The sequence below is a fragment of the Callospermophilus lateralis genome, chromosome 6 (assembly GCF_048772815.1).
Source record: "Callospermophilus lateralis isolate mCalLat2 chromosome 6, mCalLat2.hap1, whole genome shotgun sequence".
Classification (NCBI taxonomy): Eukaryota; Metazoa; Chordata; class Mammalia; order Rodentia; family Sciuridae; genus Callospermophilus; species Callospermophilus lateralis.
The window spans coordinates 18,724,944-18,749,137 of record NC_135310.1 but is presented as its reverse complement, the minus strand read 5'-3'; the positions used below and the strand labels follow the sequence as shown (position 1 = coordinate 18,749,137).

The 24,194-nt window shown below is 39.8% G+C and overlaps 1 protein-coding gene across 4 annotated transcripts in view; it reads right to left on the bottom strand.

The window, feature by feature from the left end:
* Lrp11 (LDL receptor related protein 11) overlaps window positions 1-18,149 on the bottom strand; it is an 82,833-nt gene extending 64,684 nt beyond the window's left edge. For all 4 annotated transcript variants that reach the window (XM_076858139.1, XM_076858138.1, XM_076858141.1 and 1 more), the window contains exons 1-3: window positions 17,510-18,149; window positions 10,686-10,843; window positions 3,198-3,339 (exon numbers count right to left, since the gene is read on the bottom strand). In XM_076858139.1, coding sequence (XP_076714254.1) covers window positions 3,198-3,339; window positions 10,686-10,843; window positions 17,510-18,149 — 940 coding nt within the window. The remainder of the gene's footprint in view (window positions 1-3,197; window positions 3,340-10,685; window positions 10,844-17,509) is intronic.
* Window positions 18,150-24,194: the final 6,045 nt, after the last annotated feature.

The following is a 24,194-nucleotide window of genomic DNA, read 5'->3' as shown; positions in this document are numbered from 1 at the left end:
GAGGCAGAGGAAGCCAAGAGCCTACAGCTATCACAGAAACTTGGGCCTGCCAAAGAGCGTCACCTCCAGCCCCTGGGAGCATCAGGACAAAAAGCAAAGGGGATCTTTGACCAAGTAGGATGCAGTTATTTACCATGTTTCTTTAATTCATAATATGAAAAATCTTAGCTATCTAAAGGTTTTACTTACTTTGAGGTAGTTTTAGAATTAGATCCATATTTAAAATTTGTCTATTTCTAGATTAGCAATCTCCAAACTTTTTTGATCATATATCATGATTAGTAATATATTATTGAACACACATCTAAGATTTATTTATAAATAATATGCGCACAGAGTTTCAGAATCCTTCCTACCCTTAAAATGTTCTGAACATCTCCGAGGGGTCCAATCTGGAGACCACTGATCTAGATCATATTGAAAGTGCTTTCTAGCTTGCTATTTGAATAGAAAGATTTTTCTACCCAGACATGAAAAAGGTATTAAAAATACTGATATATTCAAAATTAAACCTGGTTACTATCATATAATTAGGGGTATATGCTTGTCTGTTTTTATGCTAGTAGTGCCATTCTTAGTTACCATAACAATGGGGACATTAATCTCAATATTAATACATATAATAAAGAAAACAGAAATACCACTGCCTCTGTTTTTCACTATTTATACCAGATGTTCCTTTAACTTTAATTCATTGCATGTTCTTTCAATATAACCAGTAAGTGATTCCAGGTAGTAGTAGCACTACAATGATATATTAAAATTTCCTATATAAAGTTTCATACACAAGACCTATACCAAAGTGGCCTTTCTGTAAATGATTCACATCACTCTCTGTCACTTCAAATATATTTCATTATCATCTTGGAGAAGGACCAGAAATTTACAACTGGTCATTTACCTGAAAAGCTAGACTGAGTAAATAAGTCAGGAGAGGTGTCAGCCATCTGCCTATGTCAGCCCAGGCCCTTCTTCCCTTGTAGGCACCCAGGATGTGCAGAAGCAATCCTCTTCTGATTTCTGTGCAAATGACACACTATGCGCATCTTCTTCCCAAGCGCACTCTCCTCCCAGAATCAGAACCTGCCTCAGTCCCCGCCCAGGTGAGCCCCCCTGGCCTTGGGCCTTTACTGGAGAGTTATGAACATCCTGGTACTGAGCTCCTAGGGGTCTTCTGCATGCCCAGCCTCCAAGGTAACTCCAAGGTAACAATGTCCTCCATAGCTGGCAGGCTCTCCTTTATGACCCAATAAATCAAGTTTGATCAAATCTGAACTGTACTGGATGGACTCACTATCCCCTGTGACCTCATGGTGCCAGTGTAGGCAGTGTCTGGTGTCTGACCTGTCCGTGTACAGGTAGTCCTCCTTCCTCACAGTAAGCTTAAACTTGGCTGGACAAGGCTCACATGCCAATCAAAATTTTAATGCTGCTTATGCAAATTATCAAGGTTGCCAAATCCTTAGAATTCTAATATCTCTAGCTGTCTATAAAACTTCATTTCCAATATGTACACTTAACACTTTTAATGCAAAACTAAATCCACAATATAGAAGTAAATCACAGTCTTATTCCAGTTCTTGTACCCTTATTCTTCAAACTGATGCTCAATGACCATCCAGATGCTGAATGTTGAAGACTGTATTTAAGCACATCAGAGACTTGCTGCAGTTTGCTAGACCTATAGCTAGTGAAGGCCAAGTTTTGTGAGACTAGATGTTTCAGGAGAAGGGTGGCCACATCACCTGAATGTAGTGCTCTGTTCCCAGTGCTTAGTATAGTTCCTGTAGACGCTAATGTCTGCGGACTGAATGGAAGGATCCCCAAATGTACAGTATCTCAGCACTTCTCCAGAAGTGAGTTGTGCAGGACTTCCCTCTGCAATACCACTGTATCTTCAGCATTGAAAAATTTCCATGTAATGTAATATATATATATATATGTGTGTGTGTGTGTGTGTGTGTGTGTGTGTGTGTGTGTGAATATATATTTTAACTTGATGAACTAATCTTAGAAATGCAGATATTTCAAAAAGAAGCATAGATGAATGAAGTAAATGAGTCCTATATTTTTCAACAGAACATGAGAACCATCAAATATATTTTAAATTGTATTGTTAATGTATCTACACTGTGGTGTAAAGTGTGCATGAAAATTTTTAAGTAATGCTTTTCAACTGACCTGTGTACTTTGCATATATTGTTTTAGCCAGACTCTCTTTTTCCTTTCTTAAAGTTTCTAAAATGAATTATTCTATTAGCAATTGATTGTTCCCAAGTGCTAAGTCTTTCTTCTATCATGTGGTATCATGCCCTCCCCACCCCCATATTTTATTTTTGATTGACAAATAATAATATTACATGTTTATGGGATGACGTTTTATTTATTTCTGGTGATATGATGTAATTTGATGTAAGTGTGGAGTGATTAAATCAACTAATTAACATATCTGTCACTTCAATTACTTCTTTTTTTGTGGTGAAAACATTTAAAATCTACTCTTTTAGCAATTTTGAAATACACATTATTGTTAACTGTAGTTAATATGCTATACAAACAGATCACTAAAACTTGTTATTTCTGTCTAAATGAAACTTTAACCAATGCAGCCTACATCACCATTCTAGTCTCTGTTTTTTTTTTTTTTTAAATTGACTTTATTTATTTATTTTTTAATATTTGGCAGACACAACATCTTTGTCTGTATGTGGTGCTGAGGATCGAACCCGGGCCGCACACATGCCAGGCGAGCGCGCTACCGCTTGAGCCACATCTCCAGCCCTAGTCTCTGTTTTTATGAGTTGAGTTGCTTTAACCGTATTCATAGTTGCATCAATACATATAGCTTTGAAAATACATATCCAAAAGACCTTCCTATCTTTGAACAAATCCTTCTCCTGGAAAAGCCAGGAATTGTCTTTTATGAAGGCCAGTGAGGAAAGCTGAAATATCTATGAGTTCCAGGAGCTCATACCTTCTATTCTCATCCCCTGGGAGTATTTCCTCCATCCCAAACAGTTATCCCAAAATATAATGGAGCCTGTGTTTTTTATTATATTCTTAGTAAAAACTCTGTCATTCAATAACCACCAAAAATAAAACCGAAGAGCCCATGGAACGCACAGGCAGAATATAAAATGCCAATGTGACCCCACCCTTCCAGTTGGCTGTGGTAAACCAAGGGAAAACATTCTCACCTCTTGTGGAGTAGGTCCTGGGAAGCACTGTCACGGACACATTGTCGGAGCTTCTCTGACCAGCGGTGTCAGTCACGGTCAGCTGGAAGGTGTAGGTTCCTTCCTGTAGGTGGGTCAGCTTCAGGGTTCCTGGTTGAGGCACCTGGTGCACAAATGGGATGCTTCATTTTAGTGAGGAGGTCTGAGCATGAAGTCCATCATCCTCATGAGCTGGACGTCAGTGTCGTCCTAGAAGCAGTTCCCTGACCTGCCCCTCTACTCCAGGTCCACAGCTGCTGAATACTAAGTCCCAAGCTATTTGGTCCCCCCATCTCGTAGCCACCAATGTTATCCCAACTGACAACAGCCTTGATTGACAACTCCATTGTTTGTCCTTACTAGCGGTTGTTCCAAACCACCAAGCTCCGTATTCAGTATCGAGTCCCTTCCCTCTCAGCAGGTTATGTCATCTACTTCAGGGAGAAAATCAGAACCATGACTGGCTGCACTACCCACCTCATCCTGGGCATGTCCCTGTACCCACTGCCACCTCTTGTCTGACACCTGTGCAGGATGAACTGTCCCTCCTGTGCTAGGGCTCAATTATTCTTTTTTAGTCCTTGACTTTCCTTCTGTGACCTTCAGAACAATGACCCACCAATTAATTTCTCTTTCAAATGGCTCTACTATTACTATGGATTCCCAACAGGCTTCTGCACTGCACCTGCTGCTTCCCTAGGCTCATGTTCCATTTCATCTTCACCCACCCAAGTGGCCACTCTCCCTAGACTCCCCTGAAACCATCACCTAGTTCTTGAGATCAACAATAGTTATTTATGTTTAAAATTTCCTTCTTTCCTTCCTCCCTCCCCCCCCCCCTCTATTTTAGACAAGGTCTTTTTTTGTGGCCCAGGCTGGTCTCAGACTCATGGGCTTAAGTGATCCTTCCACCCAGCCTCCCCAATAGCTGGGACTATTACTCTATCTAAAAACGTTGGTCACTCCTGTCTTTTTGAACCCCTTGCTTCTTTGACCCGTGTTTTTATCCTGAATTTTCCCAACCAGGCCTGTAGCACCTTCTTGAGCTTCACTTCTGCTCACGCCCTTACCCCAGAGTTTCATTTCCTGCTCTTCTCACCATTGCAGGCAGCTTCCTTACCACTGCAAAAGCAATAGGCCCAGGTCTGTGCTGTGATTCTGTCATTCCTGACATTCAGAGGAAGACTGTTTAACATCCAAATCCGTTTCTGATCCAATGAACTAATCTGGGTATTATTCTGTGGAAATGAACACTGACCTTTATGCAGTTTACTATACCGTTGCACTAACAGTCTTGAAATTACATTATTTTTATGTATGGAACCCTACAAAATGAACTACTGAATATAACTTTGGTTTAGAGGGTCTGTCCGTACTATATATACCACCTAGCAGAATGCTTTATAATCATTTAGAAGCAAATATAATGAGATACAGTGACCTTTGTACCTAGTGTTGCTTAATAATTACCCAGAGCTATTGTTTTTAAGGTATGGACTTCTGTGGCATGGAGAGTCTGAGTCATGGGGTCTGGAGAATGAGATCTGAGATTCTACACTTAACAAGCACTCCCAGGCTGCCCACTGCTCTGGATGAAACACTGGTGAAATGGTTCCAAGCACAGACAATGAATGCCATGAAGCCAGGAGTTGGTTGGGCATCAAAGCTCAGAGTACGAACGTGAGACTAGGCCTGGGGTGTGCTTGGAAGCCTCTTTTCCCACACTGGACTGGAAGGACAGAATATCCCTGTGCAAGGGACCAACCCCTCCATTTAGGCTTGGCATACCCCCAGGCACATCGTCCCAGTGCAGGAAACACTGGATCCACACTCAGAGCATAACAATCACCGTCAATGTCCTGGGTGCACTAAAAAATTTAGATCTATTAAGATTACATATCCCTTCCCTGGCTCTTTTATTCATTTAGTTAACAAAAGCTATCTTGCCTCAAAATCAGATATTTAGATGGACACTTTTCCCTCAAGGCAGCAAGTACTCTTCTAAACATTTCCTCATATTAATGTGACACTAGAAAGAGGATTCAAACTATTTCAAAAACATGCTCCAAATTTCAGGATAAAAACATAAACATATACTCATGTACACACAACACATCCAATTTGGAACTCGAAGAGAGATATGCTTTACCTTTAATAAAACAAGAGGTGAGATCTGCTTGAGTATGGTGGTGCATGCCTATAATCCCAGCCACTGAGGAGGCTAAGACAGGAGGATCATGAGTTCAAAGCCAGCCTCAGTAACTTAGTGAGGCCCTAAGTAACTCAGTGTGATCCTGTCTCTAAATAAAATATACAAAAGAGCTGGGAATGTATTTCAGTGCTAAATGACTCAGGTTCAGTCCCTAGTACCCACCCCTTCACCCCTGCAAAAAAAAAAAAAAAAAATGAGATCCTCTATTTGGCAGTAGCAGAGCCTTTCTGATACAACTTGATCTCCTTAACTGAGATTTCAGTGGCTAGAAATTCATGTTTGGGAGAATACAAAATAATTATTACCTGTTTTAAAAAATTATGTCCAGCATGTAAGCTAGTAGGCAATTGGTTTTGATTTAATGATAAAGTTGTTAAGGTAAACAGAATTCATCCATTAGTAAGCTTCCATTACACCTGGCATTCTATAATTGTAATCAACTGAATGTTTGTGTCCTCCAAAATTCATATGTTGAAACCTAATCCTCAATGTGATGGTTTTGGAAGTGGAACCTTTATTAAATGTTTAGATCATAAGGGTGGTACTCTCATAAATGGCATTTGGCTCCTCATACCAGAAAGTTCTTTTGCCCCTTCTGCCATGTGAGGACATGGCAAAAAAGACGCTGACTGTGAACTGGAAAGCAATCCTCACCAGATATTGAATCTGATAGCATCTTGATTTTGTTTTTTTTTTTTAAAGGTTTTTTTTTTTTTTAAAGAGAGAGTGTGAGAGAGAGAGAGAGAGAAGTTTTTAATATTTATTTTTTAGTTATTGACAGACACAACGTCTTTGTTTGTACGTGGTGCTGAGGATCGAACCCGGGCCTCACGCATGCCAGGCGAGCGCGCTACTGCTTGAGCCACATCCCCAGCCCAGCATCTTGATTTTGGACTTGCTAGTACCCAAGACTGTAAGAAATAAAATTTCTGTTTATAAACCACCCAGTTATGGTGTTTTTTTTTTTTTTTGTGAGCATCCCAAGTGAATTTGATTACTTGATTATTAACATTTGATTAATATTAATCAATTCACTGATTTGTGATCCCAAATCTCCCTCAACAACATTGTTCATGAAAATACTCTGCTGTCATGTTCCTAAAGGTCATATTTTACATTCTGACTTCGGATTTAAATGTGATGTTTAATAATAAATAAACCCAGTGTCATCTAATGTGTCTTTTGCATTTAATAATGTATTATAGGTCAATATTCATTAAGTGGACGTAGAATATCATGCTCAAGGGAAGAAAATAAGTAACTTTTTAGTCTATTGGACAGCTCTTTGTTCTGACCATAAATGAAGTAAAAATGTCAGGAATATGAGTGTTCCTATATGCTTAATTCAGGCAAATTATTTTTTTATAGTACTGGACACATATGAGATGCTAAGAAAAGGTTAGCTACTAATTTTATCATAATGAAGTTGGTAGTATAATTTCCTTTAAGGTAAGAACCTTATTGGTTTTTGTCTTGTTTTGTTTGTGGTGCTGGGAATAACCCAGGGCCTGTGCATACAAGGCAAGCATTCTACCAACTGAGCTATATCCCCAGCACCCTTATTGGCTTTTGTCACTGTTTTTTAAACACCCAACTGAATCATTTGGATGTGAAAAGACAGGTCCTTAAACATGGTCTAAAAGTCTCAGGATAAAGGGAGGCCTGACTACTATCCTGTGATGGAGAGGGAGTGTAGAGCCTGTATACACCCAGGCAAAATGGGAGGGGAACCAGGGAGTGGTCAAGAAGGGGTTAGGAAAGGGGTGGGGTTGTGGCTCAGTGGTAGAGCACTTGCCTAGCATGTGTGAGAAACTGGATTCGATTCTCAGCACCACATATAAATAAAGAAAGAAAATAAAGATCTACTGGGTTGGGGTTGTGGCTTAGCGGTAGAGCACTTGCTTAGCATGTGCAAGGCCCTGGGTTTGATCCTCAGCACCATGTAAAAATAAATAAAAATAAAGGTATTGTGTTCAACTACAACTAAAAAGCAAATATTAAAAACAAAAGAATAAGTTAGAAAATTAAAAAAAAAAAAAAAAGAAAAGAAAGGTCTATTAACAACTAAATACACCACGCACACACACACATAGGGTTAGGAAAGGCCCTGGAGGGAAGCCTGGTGAAGGAGTGCTCCGGGGTGGTGGGAGAGTCGGGGAACTTAAGAACAAGGGTACCCAGTGTCATTATGCTCTAATCACCTTCCCCCATTCCCCAAAACCTCCCACATTAGCCCCATTCTGCAGCTTGAAGAGGAGTACATTAACATTCCTATCAAGCTGGGTATCATTCTCAGAAAAAGGGTGATTTTATCTGAGTCCCAATTTTCCTGTTAGAAAATTTGGAGTGTGAAACCAGGCTGCATAAGCTAAAGGAATCAGAGTGGTAGCCCTTAAGGATGGTTATTTACTGTTAGGGAAAAATTCTCAAAATGGTAAGCCATGACTCCTACACAAATGTAATATGAACATGTGTCCAAAATTTTATTTAACTCATGAATTAAAAAAGAAACTAATAATATGTTAAACTGATTAAGATGATAATCTAGAGAATAGACATATATAATAGTCATGAATGCAGATACAAAGTTGCTAATAGATACAAAATAGAAATGAGTTTATTAATAGGTACTGAAATAAGTTTATTACTAGATGGATTAGTAACTACAAGTACTAAAATGTCATGTGGAAATCCTCTTGTCTCCAGAGTGAAAATCAATTGCATCTATATATGAAAAAATGTATTTTCATTTTTACAAACAAGAATCATTTGCATGACAACGTTCAAATGCTAACCATGGAAGGATCCTCGAACCAACTCCCAGTGTTCCATTGAAAGGTGCTCAGTAATCTTTTGACCATTTCAAGGTCTTTTATAATTTTCTTGACAATCTTAATCCACAAAGTGTGGATGAGTCTACATGGGAAGTTGTGCTGAGAATTCAGATAGGTCTAAATTGCCTAGCACTGAGTTAGGCTTCTGGTAGGTACAGTTAGGATGATGTCAAAGTAGGACAACCAGTATTTACTTTGGGGGTCATTTATGAATGTACACCATTGTAAGAGAGACACAATTTGGTATCAGAAGACTCCCATAATGTTGGTTTTGTTACTTAGATGATGACTCGGTAATGTTAGAACTGCCTGCCACTGTTATTATATACCTGGCTGGGGAATTGGTCCACTTTCCTCTTGATGACACAATAATCAGTCTTAAATGGTTATGCATAATATCTAATTTTATTACTCCTTTAGAAATATCTTCAATAAACTAAATACCAAATCATTAGCATTATTTTTATTTAGCACTCATAGGTGCAATTTATCACTCACAGAATAGTTTTCAATAGCAAGTATGAAAAGCTAGAGGATGATGGAGGCATAATTTGCAGCTTCTTGAACAGATGTATCCCTAGAGTGCAAGTCATAGTCAGTGTTCATTCTGAGGAAATTTTCTAGTGGTATGATTGATGGCTTGTCCATATATCTTTCCTGATTAACTTGAATTCTCAAAATTTCAATTAAGACAAATTAATCTTAATAAGGGAGGCACTAGGAAAGAATAGAGTTACTTTGTATTAGGCAGAGGGGAGTGAAGGGGGGGAAGGGGTATGCAGGTAGGAAGGATAGTAGAATGAATTGGACATTATTACCCTGTGTGCACATATGACTACACAACCAGTGTGATTCTACATCATGTACAACCAGAAGAATGAGAAGTCATACTCCATTTATGTATGATGTGTCAAAGTGCATTCTACTGTCATGTGTAACTAATTAGAACAAATTTAAAAATTGATTTAAAAGATAAATTAATCTTGCAGTTACACAAGCATAAAAGACAATAAATATGATGGGACACTCAAAATTATTTCTGTTGTAGAAAAAAACTCCAAAGCTGAAATGTAAGAAAGATAAACAGAAGGTTGTATGCTTAGGTTCAATAAATCAATTATAGAAATACAGAAAAGGGGAGACCATATGACAGCAGTCATGTGGAAAGATAATGGGAAAAGATTCAGCAAGAATCTGTTATGTGATTTAGCTATTAAAATAGTTAATGTAAATTAAACTTCACTAATAGCAGTAGGGACAATGTCTAGATAACAGGAGGTAACAGGGTATCAGGAGGAACCACAGCATGAATATTGAATTCAATTGGGGGTGCCAGACTTTAAGAAGGGTGTGGACTAGTCTAAGGAAATCCAGACTAGGCTGGATGCTGGATGGTGTGAAAATGGGCTGAAGGGATTTTACACAGAACAAAAAAATATATTCAGTGTTTTTCCATAGGGAAGGTCCCGCACCAACACATACTGATAATGAGAGGGACATCCTGTCTGCCAAATATTTAAAGCTGACTAGCAATGTCATAAGACAGGATGTGTAACAGTGAGCTTCCATTACCGAAAAAGTCAGGCAGATAGTGGATGACCCTTGGAAGGGATGCTGTAAGAAGGGTTCTTGTTTGAGGGCAGGCACAGTAAGATGCTGAGCAGAGGTCCAGTCCAATTCAAAGCCTATGAGTAAAATCAGTGTGTGCCAGTGTTATGTGACTGGCTTATTATCATTTTTGTTTTTGTTTCACTAGAGCACAAATTGGTGTTTTGTTCACCTTCTTCCTCCAGCCCCTCTCAAGGGAGTGGTCTGGATGAAGTTTATGTGCCTCAACCAGGACCCGCTCCTATCTAGAAAGGGTCCTGACTTGTCTCATGACTCAAGACCCAGTGTGCGTATGCAGCCCCTGGACAGATAGCTGTGCCCAGACGAGCCTGACGGAGAACAACACCAGACACCTGAGCAGGAAAGCCTGAGGCCATACTTTGCTGTCCTCACAGGTACAATGTTCTCTCTCTGGATCTTGTAAAGAATTAGTTCATTCTATTGCTATTTTTCTCTTAATATTCCTTGATGTTTTTCAAACTTTCTACTTGAATCTTGAAGCAAGAAAAAAGAAAAACCTTTAAAAAGTAATCTGATTCATTGAAACAAAACATGTTTTCTTCTTTGAAGAACTCTTGTCAAGAAAAAGCAGAGGAATGAGGCAGGCTTCAAAATAAATGCTCAAAATCACTGAAAAAAATCAAGGAAAGTAAATGTATAAAAGCAACCTTGTTTTCTACAATCAATCTTACACTTTCTCCGTTTTATAGCTCTTCTTCTAACTTACAGGCATTGGGGGAACATGAGCAGAAGGACACTATAGAACACCATTTTCCAGAAACCTCAGTTTTCATTACCAAGGATGACACGAGTTACCTTCATGTCCACTGATGGGTCACCCTGCAGCAGTGTCCACTCATACTGGATGATGGCATGGTCATCTGTGCTTTCACGGCCATCCAGAATCACCCCATCTGTGGGCAGATGCAAAATCACATCCTGCCCAGCCTTGCTAAGTGGAGGTTCATCCTTGTCTATGAAAGAAAATAAACAATCATAAGTCTGTTTTTTCTAATTTATGAAGAGTAGTTTGGTATTGACTAGATTTGGGCCAGCAAAGAATTGCTGAGAGAATGAATAACTGGAATTTATTTTCCTATTGATTTTCATTGTGTTCTCTTTATATAATAAAGAAAAATTATGAATATAGAAATTTGGCTATGATGTATGCAGAAGGTAAGGTATGGCATGCCGGCTACTAGCAGTAGCTGTGGACAAAGTAGAGAGGGAAGAAAATGTGACAGAGCCCACTAACCTGTAAATCTGGAGAAGTTGTTATATTCTCTGAATTTTTCACTTATTTATAAATGATTTAAGTTCAAAGGTCTACTAAATGAGTTGACTTAAAAAAAAATTCCTGAAACTAACCTCAATGAAACCAAATTTACTTCTAGTACAGATTTTATTTTTTTCTTGTCTTCCAGTTTTTAATGTATAAGTATTATACAGTGTTCAATGGATGGGAAATATATTAAATTTGGCAAATTAAGACAAACTTGGATCCATACTAAGTGAACACTACAAAGAAGTCCTCTGGAATCTAGTTTACCATCCAGGACAATAAAAGAGGTTTAGAACTTCTAATAACCAATTTTTATTACAGAAGTAACATGCTGAGTTTCTTTTGGGATGTTCTAAAACAGCGAAACATGTATATATTTGCCTTTAAATATAGGATGGAACTAAATAATTAAGGCTACAGAGAAGAAGTACAGTTGCTTACTATATGCTATTGCCAAGAGATACACTATGTCCATTGAGAAGATGAGACCCTTTTTTACAATCTCGTTTGGATGCTAAGTCCTCCAAAGTTCCATATATTAAAGGCACAGTCACCAGGGTGGTGCTACTGGAAGGTGATGGAACCGTCAGGAGTGGGGCCTACTGGGAGGCCTTAGGTCATGGGAGTCATGGCCTTAAGAAGGATTACTGCACCCTGGACCCCTCTCACTTTCTTTTATTTCCCAGTTCATGATGTAAGTGGCCTCTTCTCCTACATGCTCCTGCCATGATATGTCACCTTGGCCAGAGGCCCAAAGCAATAAGACTACCTTGGACTGGAAACTCTGGAACTGTGAGCAAAAATAAACCTTTTCTTCTTATGACATATTTCATTAAAGTGACGGAAAGTGGACGAACACAACCCATAACTGATTGAAATAACCCAAGTAAACACCTCCCTACCTAAGGAAAAACCTGTTCTTCTCCCTTTTCTATCTCTGAGCAAAGACTGAACAACTGATGTCTTTAATCTGCATCTTGCCACGAGGACAGATGTGATACAATAGGTCTTTTCTAGAAGTGTTGACTTCCCTTTGGTTATAAAAGGTTCATAGTTTCCACAGTATAATTCTGAAAAAACATTTTATAATCCAGCAGTTAGACATTACAGTTAGCAGCTATTTGCATTAAAATTTGCTTTAAAATGCTATTTTCCCCAGAATAGTGGCTCATGCCTGTAATCTCAGTGGCTCAGGAGGTCAAGGCAGGAGGATTGCAAGCTCAAAGCCAGCCTCAGCAATTTAGCAAGGTCCTAAGCAATCTAGTGAGACCCTGTTTCTGAATAAAATATATTAAAAAACAGGGCTGGGGATGTGGCTCAGTGGCCCTAGGTTCAATCCCCAGAACCAAAAAAACAAACAAAAACAAAAAACTATTTTCAAGCAAATAAACTACAATATGTCTAAATGATATAAAAAGCCACAAACACTAGTAATTTTTAAAGCCATCCAAAGAGTTTACATCAAAGATCTAATATGGAATGATCAAGTAATCTGAAATATCTCATATTATAAAACCAATTAATCTTGCCTCTCCTGAAAGAAAGAAAACCATTTTAGTCATTTACTTTCACTTACATCAGTTGTTATGATTTAAGATATGAACATAATGAAATTCTCTTTTTTTAATTTTTTTAAATTGTAGCTGGATGCAATACATTTATTTTATTTTATATGGTGATGAGGATCAAACCCAGGGCCTCGCAGGTGCTAGGCAAGTGCTCTACCACTGAGCCTCAAGCCCAGCCCCCATAGTGAAATTCTTATACCCATTAAATTGACCTGTGATATGTTTAGAATAACAGAGATAATGTTCCAGTGATACCATAAAATGTATTTTAAAATAAGCCAGAGCTTATCTACCCAGAAACAACCCTTAAAGTAAGTTAAAAGACAACAGGAAAAGGTGTGTGCTACCATTTAACAATGGTTGACCTGCTAAAGAAGAACAAGATAAATATAATTTTGAGTTTTCCTCATGAAAATGTAATAATCCTATGTTAAATACTATGGAAACATTGATTGTTTTTTAAAACTAAACAGTTGGTAAGACCTACAGAGGTGAAATAAGACTTGCACCAATTTAGACTGAGCATATCAAACTGGGATTTTACCCAGAGAAGAATAAGTTAGCTGGTCTCATTCACAACACACAGCTGTGAACAGAGCCTTCAAGACAAGGAAGGTGTTTGGGTGTGAACACAGACTAAACTGAGAAATTAGAAAGACCCTGAAGTAGAGATATGGAGGCAGGGCCAGACTAAGGACAGAGGCTTGGAAATGTGGTAAAAGCCATCATGAGATTTTTAAAATGTCACACTTTAGAAAAAACTTACCCACAATCCCAATATGATTATTGTTATTTTTGGTCTGTACTGTTCTAATTTTTCTCCATAGCATGCTGATGATCACATATATGATATATATAATTATAGTTCTGTAATTATAATTGTTGCCATTTATTGGGTGACTTCTTTCTGCCAGGAACCACACTAAGTGCTTCATAGGCCTAACCTCACTAAAACTCTGAGGTAGGTACTATGATCTGCATACTACTGATAAGGAACCTAGGCTCAGAGAGGCTACTGGTTGCTGAAAATCACTCATGCAAGTGCTCAGTTTCTCAGCTCAGATGTCAGCCCAGATATTTCTAACTCAAAGGCTCCTTCTACTATACTTTGAGGTATCCTAAATGTACCCCAGTTACCACAAATATAATCTCACATTCAGAATTTAATCTACTAGCTTATGGATATATATTTATTCCACCTATTAATATTTATTTACACATCCAAGCACTGCCCATGTAATTACAGAAATTTTAGAATTGCCATTTTAATTTCCTAATTCTTACTACTGGACACTTAACTTTGTTACCCAATTTCTCCCACCATTATAAATAAGATCTTTGATGTAAACTCTTTGGATGGCTTTAAAAATTACTAGTGTTTGTGGCTTTTTATATCATTTAGACATATTGTAGTTTATTTGCTTGAAAATAGTTTTTTGTTTAATTTTTTTTTTTAGCATGGATCAAATAAATGAATATTGTAATAGTCTCTGCTAAGTATTTCCCAATTAGTTTCCAAGGGGGTGGTACCAATTTACAATCTCAGTGACTATGTAAGAGTACATAAAGTTTTCTACATTCATGCCAAGTTAAGAATATACTTATTTTTGCAAATTTAATAAGCCTGAGCTGGCATTATTGATATTTGTTTTGATTACTTCTGTGGCTGAATCTTTTTATATGCTCATCAACTATACTTCTTCTTTTGGAAACTGTTTGGTCATGTCCTTCACACACTTATTTTTGTTTTTCTTACTGATTCATATGCTCTATTAATAAATATTTTAAATTCATATTTTCCTAGATTCTAGTTTGCAATTTCTTTTGTTTCTTGACATAGTTTTTATAAATATGTCCATAATGTATCCTTTTCCTTTATCATCTCTTGAATTGACTAGAAAGTTATATTTCTTACAGATATGTAACAGTAGTTTTATTTTTAAGTTTCCTATCTATGGAATAAACTATGGCTTAATTTAGAAAAAGATTCTTTAATCCAGCTGGAATTCGTGTGTGGTTAGGGTTGAGGTCTAAAATGTATTTCCCCAAACATTGCTAACTAGTTATATTATTTATTAAATGTAAACATTTATTTATAACAAGATGAAAATGTGAAAAAGTAAGGTCCTTGGAGGAGACTGGCTACCAGCTGGGGAGGGATTAACCTTGACAGGATGGCCAATTTCTTCCTCTGCTCTTGGAGCAGCTGAGAGACAGGCTGGGGTAGCAGCAGGTGATAGGCAAAGGGGAGAGCAGAACTCTGCCTATTTGCTTTGAGTTTCCCTGACACAGAAGGGGATGACTTCCCAAATTCTTCCCAGAGATAATGGATTTCAAGCTATACAGTGGAACAACATTAAAGTTCTGGCTCTGAGTTCTGGGAGGTTACAGTCTTAGCCTCTCCATGAACCAAACTGCTCCAGTGCCCACCCACCCCTCCTTCCCTCCTCTCCTCACAGTCAGTCCTCCTACCCCACCAACCAACTGCACAACCCAACCAGGGTCCTATATTGATATCATGGACATGTGTGCCACTTTGATCATGCACAAGGTATGTCTATCCTTGATCCTCATGACAACCTGAGCTGGAAGAAAAGTACATACTCCAGTCCCAAGGGGATTAGCAGGGACTTATATGTGGAGGAGCCCCATCTCAAACCTGCTCTGCTCTTAGGATGCCCTACCAGGTAGGTTTGGTCACTTCAAGAGATCTCTCCAGCATCCTCCACTTATTCCTGCATCTCGCATCATCCCCTATAGTCACTAAGTTCCAACCCAGGAGCTGCTGGAGAAAGCACATAGCTGCTCTATGTCTCAGCTCCAAAATCCACTTGCTGTGTGGCCCTCAGGCAAGAGGCTTTCTTTCACAAAGCTTTCTTTTATACTAGGGATTGTATTAGAACCTAGATCTTTAAGCTGTTGTGAGTTGTGAATTCATGTGTGTGAAGAGTTTAGAACATCTCCTAACACCAAATTCAATAAATGTGGGCAACAAACAGGTTGATGCTATAAATTTGTGCTATCCTGTTCCACTTAATCCTTCACTATTTCTTCCTAATCCTTTATCTGACTTCAAATAATCCTTTAACAACTTTTCTTTTCCTAGAGCTCTTCTAAATCATTTTGAATGTCATTGAGACTTCAATTCCAAGTGTTCATAAGATTTGGAAAAAAAAGAGAAATAATTTAAAAAGGAAAAACTCGGTAGTCTCAGAAGCACAAAAAATTCCACGTAAAGCATTTGGGTAGGGAAACCCAGGACCCTGGAAAAACCAATCACCATCCATGCAGAGAGACAAGGTAGCCCCTGAGCCTGGCTGCACCTTGCACTTTCCCTGTTGCTGGGGACTGAAGTCTGAGTATGCCAGCATTCCTCTCAGAAGTGAAGATTAATCCAGTGGTTACCTCATCTTATCTCCAAACATCTATAAAATGGAATTCCTAGAAAAACTCTTCCTAGAGAAAGGAAGGGCAAAGAAGGAAGAATGAAGAAAAATGACTTGGAAACTTTCAGCAACTAAAAGTTTTTGTTGTTAACTTCCCTGGACCTACTCTCTTCCTATTTAGTTTCCTTTCCCGTGGTTTGTAGGAAGGCTCCCTTTGACTATATCGGTTCCTCTCAGATCAGTAGTGAGAACCCAGATACTTTGTTCCTTCTGTGGGTAGAGAGGAAGGACAGCAGCCATGGGGTAAGGCTCAAGGAGGATGGTAGGGGTCCAAGTGCAGGTGCTGCTTGCTCCATATTTGGAAAAGACCACCAGGTTCTTCCCAGCATCTAGCTCAAGGTTGAGCAGTAGCAGGATGGTCTTTTGATGTCTGCTCCCCTGACAAATGTTCTAAGTTTCATCTAAGTGGAGGTGAGGGAGGGAGGCAGGGCACCATAAACAAAGATTTACAGACCCTTCTCATTGAAACCACATGGAGAAGCCAGACTTCCCAAAAGGCTGACACTACCCTGCTCCCCAATATTGCTAATGATGTCATTTGTGTTATTATAAATCAAACATCAACTTATATGATGAAACATTGAGTCTGATGCAGGGGGCTCAGTCAAGGTCTTAATCCTTCAGTGATGTTAATTTTCCAACAGCTAAAATTTTTGTGTCTCCTGTGTGTGTCTGAACTCTGATTTTTAGGACTTGCAGAAGATAAAGCCATCTAACTGGCACCATTTTTAGCTCTTTTAAAAAGAGACATGCTTTAAACGTTCTTATTTTAAGCCACAATCAAGTCCCTTCTTTTTACCCTGTATTAAAGTGAACAGTAGTTTTCCTTCCCACTTTTGTCTGATGAAGCAATTAAGCACATGCAGAATCTTGCGTCCTGAGAGTCATACCAAGAAAAAGGGTGGGTGTTATGAGCAAGTTCACATGTAATTAGATTTTGCTCTTGCAATTAGCTAACACAAACTGTGCCTTATAAAATCTGAGACAAAATAGACCTTTCCTCCCCCCCTCTGAGCTTTTCTATTTTTTTAAAATCAAATTTCCACCAATCCTCTTAGATCAGCTACCCAAAACTAGAAAATTCCATAGGGCAGCCCACCACTCCGGCTTCTTCCAATCTACAAGGGTTCTCAGGAACCATCGAGTAGATTGAGAAATCAGAGCCATCCTTTCGGTTACTTGCAGTTTAAATTACTTGGAATTTGGAGTGAGTTGGCGAAGGGAGGCCAGTCTTTCTCCCCATGAGGGTCTCCCAGATGTTTGGAAAAGCACAGCCACCCACCAGGTGAAAGGACAGAGGTACCCAAGCAGATTGGCCACAGCAGGCCCTTCGGTCGCGCTTACCCAGTCTGGGCGAGGACCAGGCGGTGGCCAGAGCGAGGTCTCCAGCTTCCAAGTCTCCTAGCCCGGTGTCTGGGGCGCGGCTGAGACTGTAGCTGCTGAAGCCACGGTGCGGCGCGAACTTGCAGACACTGCGGCCGCGCACAGTGCAGTTGAAGAGGTAGCAGCCGAGCGCGACCGCCGGGGACACAGGCAGCCTGGGCAGCTCCACCACCGCCACCGAGCAGCGCGGCTCGGAGCAGCAGGCCGCCACACACTGACGCCAGTCCCGCACGGCCGCCGGTGCTCTCAGGAAGCTCGCACCTGCCGCGATGGAGTCCTTGGTTCGGATGATGGCGTCGGGCATGGCGCTGTAGCCGTCGCCGCCGGGGCCTGGACAGCCTTCCCGCGGGCCGATGCCGGCGCGCAGCTCCAGTTCCAGCTCCTCCTGCGGTCGTTCCTGCTGCAGCTGCCGGCGGAACTCCTCCAGCAGCTGCTCCACGCCCGAGAGCTGCGCGTGCAGCTCGGACAGCGGCGCCGCCGGTGGCACGGCCGTACGACCGCTGGGCAGCCACAGGCAGAGCAACAGCAACCCGCGCAGCGCCAGGTGCCGCCGCGGCTGCCGACGCCCCGAGTCCGCGCCCTCCTGGGCGGCGACGGCCATAGCAGCCGGCAGCGGAGGGGAGCGAGCCTAGGCCGGCCAAGTGACTAGGGAGGCGGGGAGGCGGGCCTGGGCCCCTCCTGCGGGGCCGCGGCGGGCGCTAGGCCCCGGCCTCAAAGCCCGGTGTCCCCGGGGCCTGGCTGCTCCCCAGGGGCCGCGGGCGCGCGGGCGCCGGCGGGAACCGCTGCAGCAGGAGGCATAGCCGGCGGGGCCTGGCACGGCTCCTCGCTCTCCGCCTCGGCGCTTCCCCACCAGACCCCCGCGTGCTGGGTGGAGGCGAGCCGGGCTCGACGTGGATCAGCACCAGGTTGGTGAACAGTGCCGCGGCGGGGGTGGAGCCGCAGTGAGTCCAGCCCTCCGCGCGCGGCTCCGCCGAGCCAGCTCCTCCCCGGCTGCGGGAGCCCGCCCCGCCCCGCGCCGCGGGCGGAGGAGGTGTGGTCTGGGAGATTCTGCCGACCTCCCCGGGAGGGCAAGGTAGGAGTCTCGGCCCGCCGGGTTCAGTAACCGAGCTGATCTGATCAGGGCGACAGGTTACCGGGGTCCAGCACGAGGTCGGTGGGTGAGAAGGGAGGGTCTTTCCACAAATCCCTGTGACTCAAGGACAGAGAAGGGGCATGCTAGGGACAACTCAACGGTCCTTCCCATCCACTTTAGGCTCTGGCGATTCTGTGCTTGGGCAGCACAACAGAGGTGGGGGTGGGGAGGGGAGTAGTACCGAAGGCTGTTTTGTCTGTTTGAAAATATAAAAAGCAGTAGTACATTCGCTCAAATTTCCAAACTTAGGTAAAAATCTGAACCCAAGCCGGTGGCGCACGCCTGTGATTCCAGCAGCTGGGAAGGCTGAGGCAGGAGGATCCTGAGTTCAAAGTCAGCTTCAGCAACTTAGGGAGGCCCTAAGGACTGGGGCTGTAGCTCAGTGGTTAAGCGCCCCTGGGTTCAATCCTCGGTAAGTACATATATGTATAAATCAATCAATCTGAACCCAGCAATCTCTACAGCCTGTTAGATCATGTCAAATCTAGGGGTGTGGTGCTTTACATGACGTAAGGTATAAGAAAATGCCCAACCCTGCGCCATACAAGTTAGAATTCGAGACATCTGTGAGCAACTTTTATATCTTGTTTATTTTTGAATGGGTTTCTGTCGATTTGTATCCCCCCCCCCCCCGCCATTACGGGTCATATTTTTCGCTTTTTAGCATGTGTTAACATTTTTGCCTGGAAGCTGGACATTGTGGGTTGAACATTCTTAAATGTATTTTTAAAGAAGAGAAGAATGATTATTGGGTAGGAAAATAGCAGTTTCTGCTATATTTTTTATTTCCAGAGCTGACATTTAGGAATACATTGCTTTTCAGGCCCAGAACAGAGTAGGAGGCAAAATAAGAAGGTAAAAATAGAGAAAGAAAAGGGGGAAAAAATAGCCTGATGTTTCTTGCCATTCTAAGAAAAGGAGACATTGTAAAATTTTAAGAGAGATGTTTCTGACTTTGAGGTGAAAAAAACGTGCTCTTCCTGGGGAAAACCTAAACAAACCATGTTGCTTCACTTTTCTTAGTTGACTTAAAAATCACTAATTTTGAAGGTCACCCAGCTGGGCAGTGCGTATTAGTCTCCCACTGGTACTGCTGTAGATGATACCTCTGAGATGGGTTATGATGGTTACTTCCCTAGGTTACTCTTCAGGGATCTGAAGTCCCCTTTTGCTGAAAACACTGATTCTTCTCTTGGCCCCACAAAAGTCTGATGCTGACTGGAACAGTATGGAAATGATTGGTTTCTCTGTCTTCATATTGTGTCTGTCTCCTTTGTTGCCTTAACCTTTGGGTCAGAATCTAAAGCATTTGCATGTAGACATGTTGATCATTTGAGAAATGTTTTGTCCAAACTATAATAGAGGATTAACTTGACCTAGAGTTGTCTAGTCTCTTAAGACTAAAGACACCTACTAGCCACCATAACCAGAAACAGCAGATGACAAAAGGGGTGGCACCTGGGATCCTGGAAGATCTACACTTACTCCCAGAAAAGACATGAATATTCATCCCTTTTATTAGGCTATCTCTCCTCCTCATTATTCCTATCCTATATCTGTAACTCTTCTACCTACTGGAGTTAAGAAGCAGATTTGTGAGCCACGCTCCATTTTCTTCTTTCTTTGGTAACTGAATGAAAACTTCCTTTCTTCCCAGCACACTTCTCCTGGACAATGTTTTTTTTGTTTGTTTGTTTTGTTTTTATTGGGATGAGTTTCTGGATGTAGGTTCAGTAACAGTGCCTCTTTGTGCTAGAGGTTCTTCCACTTATAGGTATTTATTCCACACAGCTATTGCCACTTTAATATGATCTTGAAACAATATAAAGATTATTTTATTGGGCTGGAATTGTAGCTCAGTGGTAGAGCACTTGTCTCACAAGTGTGAGGCATTAAGTTCAATCCTAACACCACATAAAAACAAAGGCATTGAGTCCATATACAACTAAAAAATTTTTTTAATTAAAAAAAAGATTATTGCCATAGGCCTTGGAGAGTTCAACAGGCTTTTTATGAAGAGAAACATTCACTTGTGATAAAAAATGGCCACAAGGATATCATCAAACCTTCTAAAGGCTTGTTATAATAATAATTATTGAAGTGAAATGTAAACATATGGTAATGATGAATTATTAACTAACAATTGTGTATGATTTTAAAGTTTGCCAAATACTTTCATATAAGTGATTTCAAGTGGCTTTTACAAAAATTTTGAAATGGACACTTGGCCCTCATTCCCATCTTTTGGAGAGAGTGAGAGAGAGATCAATACAGGATGAATGGGACTAAGTGAGTCACTGAAGTTGATGTGAAGTTAGGAATTATGGCTATAAGTGTCTCCAATTGTCTGGGAAGGAAGATTCCTTTAGTAGTGCAGGCACATTAAGGTAACTTCTGACCAGCTATTGACCTCATTGCCCACATTAACATAGGATTGACTTGTAGATGAAGCCCCCCTAAAGAGAATGGCCACCATGACAGTTCCAAAGAGAACCAACTAAGGTAAAAATCTCCACTGCCCCTACGTGAAGAAGAAGTTGGTCCCCAGTTCTCCTGGTAAACATCAAACAGTAATGAAATTTGTCATTCTCTGCTTGGAGATGGCCCACTCTCTCTCATGAGAGTGCTTTTTGCTTAAGCCTCACTTTTCTTTTGCTTTATTTTCACTTCTCTTTCACTTGTAATAAAGTTCTCTTTAGGACCTTGGTGTCTGACTTTGAATTTTCTTTCGTTGCAACATAAGAGCCGAGGCTTAGAGTTTCAGCTCCCTGTTTTCCTGTGACATAGTGATCAACTAACAGACTTTGACCATTCCATTTTTTCCTTGAGGATTGCTCTAAACCTATACCTTGTTTACAACAGGTATAAAACTTGTGGTAGGGCTGGGATTGTGACTCAGAGGTAGAGCACTCGCCTAGTATGTGTGAGGCATTGGGTTTGATCCTCAGCACCACATAAAAATAAAATAAAGATATTGTGTCCACCTACAACTAAAAAAAAAATTAAAAACTTGTAGTTAGTATCATTCAATAAGATTCATATCTGTACACATACCAATATCAGAAACCTTTAAAATAAGTTGCACCAATAATATTTTGGATAAAAAAAACCCTACTCACTGCAATGGAAACATTAAAGTGAAAAACACAGTCATTGTAGATTTTTAAGATGGCTACTGACTGACATAAATTCAAAGTTCTAAATAGTACAAATTCTAAAAGGTTACCTTTATATCTGTCTCCCCTAAATAACAACTCTTACTATTTATATGTTCATGTCTTTAGGTAAACTAAATTTTAAACACTTGAGCACAAAATCTGAAAGCTACATTGAGAAATGTCTTTATCAAGCATCTCTTGAAAATCTACTAAAAGTTACTCTCCACCAATTAAAATTATGGTCTGTAAAAATGTAGTAATATTTACTTTGTCAGATTTTAGTCTTTGAAGTATATCTAGATTTAATGATGATTTATATAGGCAAATCCCCCGCCCCAATACTACTTTCTAAACTGTAAATGACACACTTCAACTTCACTGAACTAATGGAACTTCTAAAATGTTACTGCCAATGTAAAACTCGAAAAATGTTATGACATTGTAAAAATTGAATTTAAAATAGAGATAAATTCCAAAGCAAAAGTACCTACAAATTTTAGAACAATAATGCTTTTATTACTAGAATGTATAAACACAGATTCTTTTATAATTCTGCAACTCTGCCTCAAGTTTACACAGGTTTTAAAAACAATCCATCTTTTAGATTTTCAAAAAATCCATTTAGAATAAATGTGATTTTTTTGGTTATTTTTCAGGATTGAATAAAATATTTAGTTCTGATGTTCAGATTTAATAAAAAGAAATGAGTAAATTTGGGCCTAAGATAAATGTGGTAAAGACGGAGCACAGAACTCTTATTAACTCACTCAAAGCATATTTCGGTATACTAGGCCCAGGACCTCATTAGACAGACTGTCGATTAAGTAATTATGCCTCCAACTTAAAATATTACATTTTAACATGTAGTGATTGAACCATAAAATAAAAACCATAAAAGTGCAGTGCCAATACATATGTATATTTTCTGGGATTAATTTTAAAATTCAGTCTAAAACTTAACAATAGTATTTCAAATTAACAATAGTATTTCAACAATAGTATTTCTCAAGTATTTGAGAAAAGTTATTCTTCTGGGGAAAGATAATATAAACATGTTTTTTTGAGGGAATATGTTAGAAAAGTTATAATAACTAAAAGTTACATTTCTTAATATTTATAAAATTATACAAATGAGCATCTTTAATTGCCATTTCAATAATGTGTGACACAAACCATGTGACTGTCATCTCATGGGTAACCAAAACACACATAAAACAGACTTGCAACAAATATTCATAAACATTTAGTTGCATAAGCTGAACATTTCTCAGACATTTAAGATTTGTGTTTGAGCATTCAATTACTGCCATGTTGGCTACATAAAATAAATAGAAAGTCTTTTTGAAAGGAAGCTCAATAATCAGACTTTATTATGTTTAGGAATTTCATGATGGCTATGTACAGAAGGGGAATTCTCTCAATTAGAAATCCTTCATATTAACCAGCTCTCTCTTTTAACATGGCAACATCCAGGAACTTACTATTCTGACATTTAAAGTCAGTTGGAAAAGTGCCACTTTTATTTTTTTGTTTTCCAGTGACAAATAATGCAGTAATAATGCCTAAGGTTGTAGATTCTCTTGGATGACATCTATTGGCAGAAAGGGACCTCTTGCTTTAGCTGAAATCTGACTGCCCATGCTGCACACTGACAAATGAACAGAATCAATATACCATGAGCCCTTTACAAGGCAGTCAAATTCATCCAGTTGGTGCATGTAGAAGCTTCCAATTGGCTGAAAATCTTTTTCAAACATCAAGTCCTGTTGAACGATGAGTTTTTCTCTCTTACCATTAAACAAAATCTTCTGGGTTAGAAATCTGATAAAGTGCAAGTTTCCTCTTCTGTCAAAAAGTGTTAAGTTCTCCAGTTCAAGGTGTATTTCCAGAATGTCATTAGATTCATATGTTACATATGTTACAATAGGAGTCAAATATTTCTGAGTACTTTGTAAGCTTTAAAGCTTCTTTTAAATTCATTTTTAAAATTTTTAAATTTGTTCTAATTAGTTATAAACATGACAATAGAATGCATTTTGACACACTGTACACAACTGTAGCATGATTTTAATTAATTTTTATTGACACATTAAAAACTGTACCTACTTATGGGGCACCAAGTGAGGTTTAGATGCATGTATACACTGTATAATGTTCAAATCTGGGCAAGTATATCTGTCCCCTCAAACAGTTGTCTTTTCCTCCTGAGGGTGGGGTGTGCCTAGGGTGGGGTGTGCCTAGGGTAGGGTGTGGGGCTGGAGAATCAGCCACTTGGCCTCTCCAGTTTGCCTTCTACTTCTGCAAATGCTCCAAACAAAAGGTTCTTTCCCATATCTGTTAAATTTTAACATTTTTA